Source organism: Poecilia latipinna, unplaced genomic scaffold (assembly GCF_001443285.1).
Source record: "Poecilia latipinna isolate Pla-1442-1.1 unplaced genomic scaffold, P_latipinna-1.0 Scaffold1863, whole genome shotgun sequence".
Taxonomy (NCBI): Eukaryota; Metazoa; Chordata; class Actinopteri; order Cyprinodontiformes; family Poeciliidae; genus Poecilia; species Poecilia latipinna.
Window position 1 is genome coordinate 110,035 of NW_015114479.1, and position 13,759 is coordinate 123,793.

Consider the following 13,759-nt stretch of genomic DNA (forward strand, 5'->3'; position numbering starts at 1 on the left):
TAAAATTCCCTTTTAAATTTTCTTTCCCAAAAAAAATTTTTTTTTTTTTTTTTTTTTTTTTTTTGTGCCCACAAAAACTGCTGTGCTGCCATATTTAATTACAGATTCTCCAGTGAAATCCATGAAAGTAAATCAGTTAAATTCAGGAGCACCTTCAGAGCTGTCAATTGTATTTTCATCAAAAGTCCAAGTGTTGTCTCTTTAGGACTTTAGGTCTTTTCAGTCTGCATAATTTACACTTGCAGTAAACACTGAGCAAATGTCGCTCTCTCCAGTTTTTCTACCTCTCTTGTTTGTGGTTTTCTCTCTCAAAATTCTTAAATTTAACTCTGAGATGTTAACACAAGGTAACATGGACAAGAATGCATTTTGGTTGTGGTTCTTCAACTCTCAACAAAAACAAAGATTTTACAACAGTGCCTCTTGTTTACAAAGATATCACATATTTGCTCTAATTTAAGAATATTGATTGCAGTTGAGTTGTTCATTTCTAACATCACCTTTGTTTTGAGGCTGAGCCCAAACACAAGTTTTTCCATTAATCACAATCCATGTAGTATATATATTTTTTTCTTTTCCTTGTGATCATCCTTTTTCAAGAAACCTGCAGAAAGTCTCCCTATGAAAGAAATTACAACATAAATCAATATGTGATGGACCGTTCATTATTAGTCTTTTCTGCAGCTGTGCTCTCGTTGTGATTTATTTGATTTCTTAACCCAACGCTCGTATACGGTTTAGAACAATATGAAGGCGAGACACTAAAATAAAAGACAGGATGTGGCCGGTCCCTGTGGTTTATCAGTGAGCTTTGAAAATCACATGATTAATGGGTTAAAACCAGTATTCCCTGTGTTCTCCACAAAGTTGAGCTTCATAAGACTAAATAAGACTGCAATATGGACTCTTTTTCTCATCTGGTAATAACTTACAGTAGTCTACTCTTAGAGACTTAAAATTCCCAAAGACATTTATTTGCAGCAAAAACACAATGAATATTATGACATATGATAGAAGTGGGCCATATGGTCATGGACATATAAAAACTGTGTAAATTAATAAGCAGTTAAATGTGTCATTTGTCAATATATATATATACTCATTGAACATGGGTGGAATTTTGTAATTTGATTTTTAGTGTTCATACTAAACTAAATTAAGTTAAATAAATAAATGTGCTCCATATTCTATCTCAAATCAATTCAGAAGAATTAATTCTCGTTTAACAATTATAACATATGTTTGAAGAATCAATCAATCAATCAATCAATCAATCAATCAATCAATCAATCAATCAATCAATCAATCAAATCAAGTGTATTTGTCTATTTCTCAGTTTAATATATATGAATTATGAAATCAAATCAGGAAAAATGAAAAGACTAAAGTTCTTACTGATTTTTTTTTCCTACTGAAAGAGAAATAAAAGCGATGTAAAAAAATTAAACACTACAAGCTTTTCTTCACAGGCTAAACTAGGAAAGTTTATGACTAGAAAATTAAACCATCAATTCTACTTTTGGACATAAAAAGAACATTTCATGAAGAGAGTTGCAAATGGATGGTGGACATACGTTCAAGGTGTAGAAGTAAAAAAAAAAATCCTTTGGAGGAACTTTAGACAACAGTTAGACAAAATATATTTAATTAAACTACAGAATGTTCTCCTTTCTAATTGAGCTTGAGGAATCTAGCAGCTCACAGTTATCCAGCTCCTTCAAGGAAGGCGTTATAGCAACGTGCTGATAAACCAATCAGAAGCTGACTCAAAATAAATATGTCACATAAGAAAGCCAAGAATAAAAATGGACTCTAATATTTTCTTCAAAAAAATAAAAAATTCTAAAGCCTCATGAATACAAAAACTATCTCATTAGGACAGAGGCTGTTTTCACATTCAAGGTTTTAAACATGTATTCATTGTACAATTATTTCGTATCTCTGGTGTTTCGTCCTCTACAGATCCAACAGGTTGAAATTGGTTCAGTCTTCAGTAGTAAACCTTTGATATTAGAATACAAAATGTATTTTAAAAGACACTGCAGTCTGTTTATTTGGAAAATAACTGAACGTTTGAGAAAAAGGAACAATAAAAATAATGTGAATAAATGTCTGTTCTCCACCTAAACTGATCACCCCTTTACTGCTGAGAACTCATGCGGCAGGTTCTGATACCCAAACCGGCCTTTTACTGCAATTAGCTCATATTCCATTTTTAAAGCTTATGTGTTATTTAAAGCTCCTGTTGACACCTGAGAAACCAGAATTCTGAGTATGTGCATGTGATGTAGTATCCCTTTGCAGATACACCTCCTATGGGAAAGGGGGGAGTGTACTCTGTGTTATCTTGTGGGTAATTCAAGTGGATACATGATGTTCGGCTGTAGAGTGAAGTGTCAAAGAAAGCGGAGTTGAGCAACACTGATAAAACATGATATCCTCTGCACAAGAGGATCTCTGACAGTGTACTACGATATCCCCCACACTATGGAGCAGTGTTTTATTTATTCAGAGTGTAATGGACATGCTAATTTGTTTTCCTTTTTAAGACTGAGTGTCAGTAAGGGTAGTAGTCTTCCACCACGCTGAAGACGGTGGCGTATCGCTGAGTGGATGGAAAGTCACAAAAGGCATTTCCTGCTGTAACCTCCCTGGCATTTGTAGGCCAGCACTCAAGATATCTGTGTTACTTGCAGATCTTGTTTCACATAGCTTTAAAGATTCATTGCCCACAAGAGCAAAATTTTGCCTCAAGCTAATACAAATATTTAGTGTATCTTCAGTTTTGCCGTTGAATGACTTCTATCTGGTTTGGTAGCTCTAGCTGGAAATGGCAAACTTCTCTGCAGTGATTGGAATTTGAAATGGTTTTACTTCTTATGAGACAAGTTCTCTGACCCGCAGATGCTCTGCCTGGTAAAAGGTTTAAGTAAACATAATTAGGCTGCATGTGTTCCTCCTTCCTACCCCTGGCTCTTTGTTTGCTTGTGTTAGTTGTCTTCTGCTGGGGAGTTGCCAGATTGTCCTGTGGCCCCACAGTTTCAGGACTGACGAGACACAGAGCAGTGTGTAATTAGCAGACGAGTGTGCACAGCTCCCCACAGTGTTCTGACCTCGTGCTGCAGGAGCAACTGCCACACAGCCAGACTCCAGCCTTTTCTTCATCAACTTTTTCCTCCTTAATGTCCGTCTGCAAATGTGTAGATGTCAACAATTTCTTACAACGCACATCTTGATCCTCAAAGCATATATTTCACGTTATTATTGTTTAGATCAAGGAGTTTATAAGAGGTAATCACATCATGATGCATACTTTGTAATCATATTTTTTTGCAGACATGAGGTTTTTTTTTGTTAATCAAATTAGTTTGCAAGATAAAAGGAACTTTGAGAATTGTCCATTGTCAAAATGATTTTTTTTCCCTCCTATTTATTCATAACTTTACAGCCTAACAAAATACAAAAAGAAAAACTTGGAGTGTTAAAAGTGTATTTGTCAAAAGTAAAATTCTTTAGGTACAATACTTTTAAAAACAAACGCTATGTTACTTACTGTTTCTTCACAGCATGCAAATTTTAATTTTTTTGTTCATATTGTGTCAAAAAAAAGATAAAATGTCTATTTTGTGATGTTTATCGCTCATGACTGTCAACTAGTCAACCCGCTAATTAAAAATTAACAAAAGTAATGATAAAAGCATTTCCTCACTTCATGCACTTCTCCTCTCCTCCGCACATAAACGCTGAATGCATACCGAACAAAGTCTTTCCAGAGCAGCGACACTGACAGCGCCGTAAGGCTTTACGGAGATAAACAGAGGTCATAAAGCTTATAGCAGGTGTGGAGCAGTAAAAGTTGTCACTGGCAATCAAGATGGATACAATAAACTATAAATTAAAGTTAAATGTATCTCCAAATAAACGTAAGAAGCAAGAACTCAGGGCTGTTAAAACCTGGACGCTTGAAAACTTAGAAGGGTTGAATCTGATTCAGCAAACAAATAAAAGAAAGTTTTGTTGAAGGTGGCCAAATGAATGCTGCTTATAATTTTTGGATAGCACATGGAAATCAAAAATAACTGTTTCTTATAATAACCTGTGCAACTGAGCACAGCTCCTGCATCTGTGGAAAAATATTGTAAGTCTGTGTTTATTTGAAAATGTGTTTCAACATATTGGTAATATTTCTTTTAAAATGCTGCTGCAAAAAAAGCGGAAAGGGTTAGATCGACTATATTTATAAAGAATAAGATGTCTTGATGCTTGTATCCTGTTGTGAATAGATACATTTATATTAGATACATTTTTTTTTATTTCAATAATTCCAGTTATAAGGTGTGGAAGCACTGATTTGTGGATGTTATTTTTTTATAACAAAACTGGTGAATGTATTACATTGTTACATTTCAACATTGATTTTCTTTTTTTTTCTACAATAATATAATTCCTATTCAAAAAGTAAAGAGTAAAAAGTTTTGTTTTTTTTTTCTCTCTCTCTCTCTCTCCTTAATCTTTAACTTCTGCCCCAGTTCTCGTAATAACAATAAAACCCTAATGGAGAAATATTCTGCTCTGTTCCTGTGTGTGAATGATTTGACAGTCACCTTGTTCCTGACAGTCTGTGGGCTAAGGGAGCACATTAACTCACAGTCTGATCAAATCATGGCATAGCCTTTTCAATATCCACGCAACTTAAATAGTAGCCACGTTATTGGGAGTTGTATCGCCATCACCACTGTACATGCGGTCGCACCATTCTAATCATGGCTTCTGTTTTCTGAATAGCAATGGTTCAGACAAGGCTTGCTGAGAACCGGCAATGAATTAGTCACGTCTCTGGTAGCAAGACTTAATGTGATAAGAGTAGGTAATCATCCTCTGCAGATATATAATTCACTATTAATAGCCCATCTGACTCTAAATTTAACCATGACAAATTATTGGATTTCTAAGTCATTTTACAGGCTGCTCACACTCTCCATCTTTCCTACTCCCGCCCTAACTTATTTTAAAGTGTTGGTGCCAATGGCCCAAATGTGTCACACCTAACAAGGCTTGCTGCAAATTTAGCCTGTCAATATGTGTCAGGCCTCATTCATCAGCTATAACTCTTCATCTGAGCTGTCCTTCTACTTTCACATTTCACCACCGGGAGGCTTGACTGCTCCCTGAGCCTGCATAGTTCAGTCCCACCCTGAGGTTCCCTGCTTCAAGGTTCAAAGGCAATGACAAGCAGTGTCCTTGCTGAACCAAAGTGCAGCACGGGGAGACAGGGAAACGGAACGGGGGGCAGACGCGCCGTAGCCAGCAGATTGTGAATCACACTGCGGAACTGGGTGGCATGTGATTGACATTATCTGATCTTTTGAGTCCCTGAGAGTGTTATACTCGCGTGCGATTGTATGCTCTGTGGCAATATACTGACATACAATAACACAGGATGTTTTCTGCAGCATTGAAAACAAAACAACTTCATAACTGCAAGTAAGGATGCCACAGTGTGTTGTAAATTTTCAGAAGCTGAAGGGTGTGTTTGATCTGGCTGGTCCAAATGAAACTGAAGTGAGGAGGAAATCTGTTGAACAGACTGGCCTTGATGTATAGGGTTTGTGGTTTATTTATCACTGTTTAAGAGTGTAGAGTTGAGGGAATCACTTAGATTTTTGAAATGTGCCCAATTTATTAAATTATACTTTAAGCATTACCAGTGATGCAGTTCTCTGTGAAATCATTTATACCCCTTGGACTTCTTTAAATTAAACTAAAACCACAGACTTCAATATATATTTTCAGTGATATTTTGAGGCGAAAAAATTATACATTTTGATCGTTTTTTCCTTGTTAAACTGATGAGCGTTTAGTACACATTGAGCCCTATTACTCTGATACCCCTAAATTAACTTCAGCCAATTCCCCCCTTACTATTTATTTCAGCTTTGCATAGTTTATTCTCAGAATAAAGACAACTGTTCAGTGACACCAAAAGCAAAGAAAATAACAGAGAAATCTCTAATAAAGATGTGGAGGAGTTAAAATCACTCTAAAATTATTGAACAGTATTCTCAATTCTGAACATGTTATTGAGCACACTCAAAACCCCCCTCCAAATATTTTAGTTTGTGGGTTGGATGCTTTTTCATGACACTGAATGCTCTTGTTATAGACAGTAAAGCGATCGTAGCTTTCAATGTTCCTGAAATAAAGATTTCCACTCAGTTTACGTTACCGATTTCAAAATATGGTTTTGTATCCTTCTGTGTGATGGACGTCTATAACTAATTCCTTTTACCTTCTCACTTCCAAGCATCCAGCTAAGTACGAGCTACACAATATTGTCTTTTATTTTGATCTCTGCAGATCGGCTCACAGAGTAAGAATACAGTTTTTACATTTGTCTTTAAAAGTGTGTAAAAAGGCAGGTGGCACACGGGAAAGTCCTGCACAGAAGCTGAAAGCGGTTTTATAATCCATGTGTTCAAAACAAACTGGTAGTTTGATGTAAAAATACAGCTTCCTCATTGGAAAGGAGGGGAGTGGGTGTGGGTGGGTGGGTATTTTTATTTTATTTTATTTTTTTCTCTCCCTTTCCTTTCTGGAATTATTTTCCAGGTATGAGATGGGATGCTTCTTCTGTAATTAGTTGGTATATCCTGCTCTTTTATTCTCTCCCCTTGTTTTATTTTTTGTAGTGTTGTTGTCTTCTCATAGAATGCGCCACATAATTGTAGGTGCATTGCACTGCCTGCCAGCCTTGAAGTTATAATGAGGTCTCTGCGAAGACAACAGAGAATCACAGGCTATTTTATCCTATTTTCTGGATGGAAGGTTGTGAGGAAGTGGCATGAAGGGGGCCTCTGTTTGTATTGAAACTGACAGAGGGAGGCAGCTTTGGAAGCATAAAGTAATGAGTCTTCTGAATATCCTATACCAGGCATATTTTAGCTGTGACATTCATTTAGACAGAAAAATGGATATGAAGTAATGCTGCCCACTCCCCTTTTGCTTCCCCCTTTCTTTCAGAACGCCTGAAAGCAGGATATTGCCAGTTGTGAAGTCTATTGTTTTATAGTAAACACTACTTATTGGACAGCAATAAACTGGTTTTATCTAAAAGACAAGAAAAGAAAAACAAAAAGCGCAACAATCTAGAAATCCAAAATGTGTTTACACTGCTTATATTAATTTATCCTGGTGTCAAAAGGCATCTCCTTCTTTTTCATATTACTTTCTGTTGACAACCTGCTCTCCAGTCACCAAACAATGTTATCATACCTGTCTGCTGTTAATGCTTCAGAGCTTTTACATGATATAGCACGTTTGTGTTTATTTTTAGGCCCCGCCACATTTAATAGCTCCAAACCACCTGCCAGTTGTCTGACAGTGCGACAGTCATCAGACATGCTTCATTTCGTGACATACTGTAAATACCAGTTAATGGTCCTCTACCACACTGGAGCATGTGTTGAAAAATTACCTCCATGCATAGTCGATCTCATTTTAACTGACCTTCAGGTTTTGTCACAAACATGATGGATGGCCAATAGGTTGGATGTCAAATAGTTAAAAATGAACGGTGTGGATTTAGCGGCATGTGACGGAGATGCTGCAAACTCATGCTATGATCTTCCTGCACAGGGGGACGAAGGCCTGGCTGAAAACCCAGGGCTGCCTGTAAGTTCACACTGTTTCATTTACATCTCATTATGCTGCTTTGTGTATGTAAGGCCGTTCAACGCAACTTAGGAGGACGTAGTGGACACACAAAAGTACGACCTGAAATGGTTAGACAGGGCTTTGTAAACATCACGGCACTTTGGCAGATCAGGAACTGGTTGTGGAGTTAAAACATCTGGACTACAGTGATGGGAAGTGAGGCGCTCAGCTGAGGTGGCTCCGTGTCACATTACCGCTGCCTTGGAAGGGTTCAAGCAAGGAGCAGATAGGAAAAGGGGCTCAGAAGGCCTTCTCGCTTGGGCCAGAAAGGATAGGGATGAGCAGCCAGGCGGGGAAGAGTGCAGCTCCAAAGCCCTGAGCGAGAGGTGGAGAGTGACAGGTAGTCACTGGCTGTTTCTTACATGGGTAAAATGTGCTCTCTCTGGTCCGGTGCCTGCTTCTGCAGACCTGCTGTGTTTTTCACCCTTGTAATTAGACTGACTTGTGTTGTTACCCTGGTCATGTAAAATTTAACAGTTGACATAGTTCAATGAACATACACTGACATTGGTTGTTCAGACCCCTTGAACTTTTCCACATCCTGTCACATTACAACCATCAACTTCAGTTTGTTTTCATAGGATTTCATGTGATATATAAACATAAGTAACTGCATATTTGTGAAGTGGAGAAAAGAAAAGGATAAGTGATTTTCAAATATTTTTTGCAAATAAAAGTCTGCGATTCAGGCATGCATTGTATCCACCTCTCAATTTTAAATACCTTTGCCGGTTTTTATTGTAACATAACTCAGGCACAGTTAGGTTGAACTGAAAGTGTCTCTGAGAAACATTTTCAAGGTTTGTCAGTTGGATTTAGTTCTGGACTGCTGAGAGTCTGAGCAGTTTTCCTGCTTGTTAGTTTTTAATATTTTTTGGCATTAGAGAGTATTCTATAATATTGCTCTAATCACGTAACCCTCTATTTACTAACGATGTGACTTCTGAAGGCAGCTGGGTTTTTTTGGAGGTATCAGGGAACTGAATTTGCATGCTGTCACAGTGGCACACAGATTCTTATTTTAAAACAAATTGAAAAATTCATAGTTGCACCACTTTGTGTTGGTCTGCAACATAAAATTCCAAGATGCATTGAAGTTTGTGGTTGTAATGTGACTTTTGTTTGAAATATGAGATTATGATGCAGTGTGAAAATGTTTGCAAGGCACTTGATATGAATCCCTATGTTCCCATCAACACTTTTAACAAATGTGTGGACACGGATGCAAAAAGCAAATGCTCTCAATGGATTCGGACCAGAGAGTTGAAGGCTGCCGCAGATTAAAGGTGTTCTGTGGGTGGGTAGTTAATTATGTGCACATCATGAGGGGCTCAGCCTGAAGTTTAAATCAACACTGCAGGGATATATGAAAAAAAAAAAAAAAACAGTCCCTCTGCTGCTTTCTTGCTCCTTTTATGTCACCAAAATGCTTACGATTCCCACAGACCTCTGCCACCATTCATTAGCTACACTCTCATGCTAATTTTATTTAACAAGCAAAGTAACAAGCATTCCCTGACAGGCAAATGCAGTTTTAGCTAACTTTCTCACATTACGGCAGTAAATGAGTTGGTGAGCCTAAGCAGAAAATGTTGAAGGTAGGCTATTAAAATGCCGACTTGCTGTTAGTGCAGTTGTATTGTATTGCTTGTTGCTTGAGGTCAAACCGAGCGCACGATCCGACTAGAGGAGAATTTGATGATTTATTAACAAAACAACTGCTGAAAGACTGAGGCATCTTTAATTTAAAGCATCACAGGTCACAGCTGTCTTTTTTCTTCACAGATGAATCAGCAAAATCTTTTGGGTCGTCTGCCGTCTTGTGCCGTTTATTTCTTTCTCCCTCGTTACTTTGCACAAAGCAACTGACTCACATGAAACGTCTATTTTATAAGGGTGTATTTGGAAAATCAGCTGTGTGTGTGTGTGTGTGACTTTTGCCCACTGAAAGAATCAAGAATCGTCTAGCAGAAATTGGAAAGCGGACACATGAAGTTCATGGTCTTGTATTTACTCTGCAGCCTGGGGGGTTGATGACTCTGCATTCTCTCCCAAGCTCATACCCAGCAAGGTGTGAGGAGAGACTGTTATAGACTTCGCTCTCTTCATATCAAACTGGTCAAGGAAAATTACCTCATTACCCTTTTTTTTTATTTGCATATAATACATGTCGATATTTTTATCTGAATAACAGCATTTTAATTGTTTATATTTCCTTGAATTGTAAGCTAGAAATGACTGCCTCAAGGTTTTAAGCAGTGTCTTGCAAAAATATTCATACCATTTAAGTTTTTCCATGTTTAGAAAATGCTTAGATTTACACCAATCCATTGTAGCCCTGCTTGAATGCTCAGGGTTGCTGTTCCGCATGAAGCTGAACTCCTGCTCCAGTTTTTAGTCTTTTGTAGCATCTGACAGATTTCCCTCTTGGATTTTCCTCAATTTTGCTCCATCTAACTTACCAGCTTACCAAATTTGACCAGCTTCCTTGTCCTTGGTCAAGAAAATGATCCCCTCAGCATAATGCTGCCACCAACATATTTTTCAATGAAGATGGTATATTTAGAATCATGCAAAGTGTTAGTTTCCCACCAGAATCAGATCAGCTTTAATTTTGGTGTCTTCTGACCTAACATTTTGCTGACATATCATCATAAATTTGACTGGGGAATAGATGATTTACTAAAATGGGTCTGATGATTTTCACTTTTACAATATCATGTTTTTTGTTGCCATTTTCAGAGGATGGAGTGAACAGTGATTAATATAATGTTCAAAATAGTGGACATTGTTCTATATCTAAATTCAACTTTGAACTTTGCTACATTTTCTTCCCCACTCAGGGTTGGAGTGTTCTTTTGTCTTCTATTGCTAAAAACAAATTACTGGCTGGTGTTTAATTTAGGAATTTCAGAGTAAAAGGAATTAGATTTGTATTTTGATTTTGGTGTAATGCTTATTTGTATTAAGCTTTTTGAAAAGCATTAATTTCTTCTTTAGCCCAGTGTGTGCAAACCCACAGATTCAGTGGGAGTACAAAACACATACAATGGGTTCGCACAACACATACAGTTCAAAAAAAGTTGTTAGAGTGCATCATTGTAAAATGACAAGATGTGGAGAATTTCTAGTGGCGTGAATACTTTTGCAATGCACTTTTTCTTAGTTGTTTTCAAATAGTTTTGAGATCATGCTTTTGTTTTCTTGTAAATAACAAGTTTTAATTTAACTCTTTCAGGGCCCTCGAGGAGATAAAGGAGAAAAGGTAAACTCGAGATCCACACTTTAAAAAAAAAACAAAACATGCCAACAAGTGATTGTTTTTCTTGCTGAACAATGTTCTCCTGGCATGTTTTCTCTTCTAGCCATATACAACTATTAGCTTGGACAAGAAACTATTGAAGCACCATATGCACTCTCTTTAACAAGAACATAAACTCAGAATACACCTTGATTAGCTTGCTAATAGTTTTTTATCTGGATACTTTATAGAGTAATGGAATGAAGCCCTGATCAACTGAGGCTGCAAATTGCCTATTAGGGCGATATTGGAGAAGCCACCGAGAAGCTATTCAAGTATTGAAACGGCAACTTTACATACTCCTTCCTACCTGTGCACTTAATTTTAACCAACCTGAGTCTTTTGTTATCCGTTGAGCTAACTTGAATCTTAATGTTACAAACAAACTCCACTGGTCTGCCACCAACTTGTGTTGCAGACATCAGCTCGTGTCAGACTTCACGAGATGCAAAACAAAGTCTCTGTGGATTGCTAAACATAGCATCTAATTCTCCATTATACATGTCCTCCCCCCAGGGATCAGCCGGAGTGCCGGGTCAGCCAGGCAAAGAGGGCAAGAGGGTGAGTAAACAGCGACAGTTAACCAGTTGTGTGGCCTGACTTGATCTTGCAGTGACTGGGAGGTCCTGGCCTGCAGGAACAGCTACTGAGTGGCTGTTGTTGTATGTGACCCTTCATGGCAGTGGGCCTAAAAAAACAGGGAAGAGTCTGTGAGGGCATGCTGTATGACAATTAATGAATGGGATCCATGGTCAAAGGGTCATGCACACACTCACAGTCTGACTGGCAGCACACATGGTGACGTCCCAGTGGGTAGCTGTGTTGGGTAGTATTAAGTTTCTAAAAGCTCGATTTGGAATAGACACAATGTCCGTGACTGATTCAATGGCTTTAAAATGTCATGTTTATTTATTTGTCACTTCTTAATGCAGTAAACGTGCTTGAGAATAAATGTGTCTGGATTGCTAAATGATGTCGAGATGACAGACACGGTGCCTCAAGTTCACAACTTAGATTTGAGTTGCAAAGACTTCAGACTTGGCTTAGAGTCTCTCTCTAAATATCTGCGACTCTACTCAGACTCAAATTCTGAGACTTAAGTCGTATTAACAATCTTTATCCAGTCTCCGGTGTGAAGGTGAGTGCTGATGGTTTGAGTAAATAACTGTTTCTTGTCTCCTCTGAGTTAGATTATGGCATAAAGCTTGGTCATCATGGTTACACTACACGCATTACATACCGTTTAGGACCAAACCATTCACACCCCTGGTAGATTTAGATTCAAAATCCAAATCTATCAGAAACAACCACAAAGTTTGTTTCTGATTTCTTACATTAAAAATGGCATGTCTAAAATTATTTATGCCCTTTAACAATAATCAGTAGACAATTTTCATTATCAATGCAGCCATAAACCCTTCTTGCTGATCAGTTTTTTGAAAATTTTCAATGGTATTTTGACAATTTATTTTTGGTTATGAGCTCCAAGTCTTCACCCAAATTCTTTGCACCCTCCACAGATTCTCAATCAGATTTAAGTCAGGACTTTGACTGGGCCACTCCAAAACTCTGATATCATTTCTAGTGAAAACAAACAAACAAACAAACAAAAAAAAAAAACATTGGTTAAATTAAAAGATTAGGTTGAATATAAATGTATCAAAGGTATGAATACTTTTAACTCAACTGTGTGGCATCTCTGCAGTCATTCTGGATAATTTGTGTCAGTAAAAGACTTTAATGGATGCTTCTAAGTTTATCTGTTGTATTTAATGATACCATCAAGCAAGTATTCACAGTGAGTCCGAGCTCTTACAGAAATGCACCCATTATCCTGTTAAAGGTTACTTTTGATTTATTTCCCAGGGATTTTCAAGGACTCTGGGCTATTATTGGCTCATAACAATCTCTTCGTATATGTCGTAGTATCATAATTCTGACCACGAACCTTGTCTTTAATAACTTTGGGGCATTTTGAAAATACCTCTGCAAGTTTGTGAAGCAGACATTATTACAAATTAATCAAATTTGAACAAGGTATCATTGTTATCTGTTCAGAGGAATTTAATATCAATAGAGTGAAAATTAAATTATGGTGGCATGAAGATTATTTTAGTTTGACCCAACAGCAGACACGAATTTGGGGATGGGGCGGAAAATGTCTTTCTAAAATAATAATAAAAAATGAGCTCTGTAGTTTTGGTTGTCCTACATAGTATGGTTATAAAACAAAAGAAAATATTGCTGCAAAATATAAAATCCACATGAGAGCTTTAGAGCAACCACAAGTAGGTCAGGGAGATATTCATTTTATATTAAGCAAATATAAAATGAACTTCATGAATTCGATGGCAGCCGGCTCAAAGCATGTTTGTCATGAATTTTGCCTTTCTTAATCAGAAAGTGTCTCTTAACATTGTGTTGAATGATCAGCTGTGCTTTTTTTTCCTCAATGGATCATTTCACTGAATGAAGTTACTGAATCTGTTGTAGCTGATTTATTCCCATTGAAAATAAGTGAGCGCAGATGTTTTGATACTATTGTCTCCACATCATTAGTCATATTGCTTTTTAACACAAACCCTGCCTGAGAAGAGGCTGGGATATAAAGTAACCGAGCTTTAGCGGCATGATTTAGGATGTTCTGAAATACATCTTGATGATGAAATTCAAAACATAACTGCATGAAAGGAGACATAATGCTACTCCTACTAATGTTGTACCCTCTTGGTTTCCCTTTTGATT

The 13,759-nt window shown here is 37.4% G+C and overlaps 1 protein-coding gene across 1 annotated transcript in view; it reads left to right on the forward strand.

The window, feature by feature from the left end:
• Positions 1-13,759, forward strand: part of col19a1 (collagen, type XIX, alpha 1) — a 68,004-nt gene that overhangs the window by 36,665 nt on the left and 17,580 nt on the right. The window contains exons 11-13 of the mRNA XM_015014936.1: positions 7,636-7,671; positions 10,952-10,978; positions 11,531-11,575. Coding sequence (XP_014870422.1) covers positions 7,636-7,671; positions 10,952-10,978; positions 11,531-11,575 — 108 coding nt within the window. The remainder of the gene's footprint in view (positions 1-7,635; positions 7,672-10,951; positions 10,979-11,530; positions 11,576-13,759) is intronic.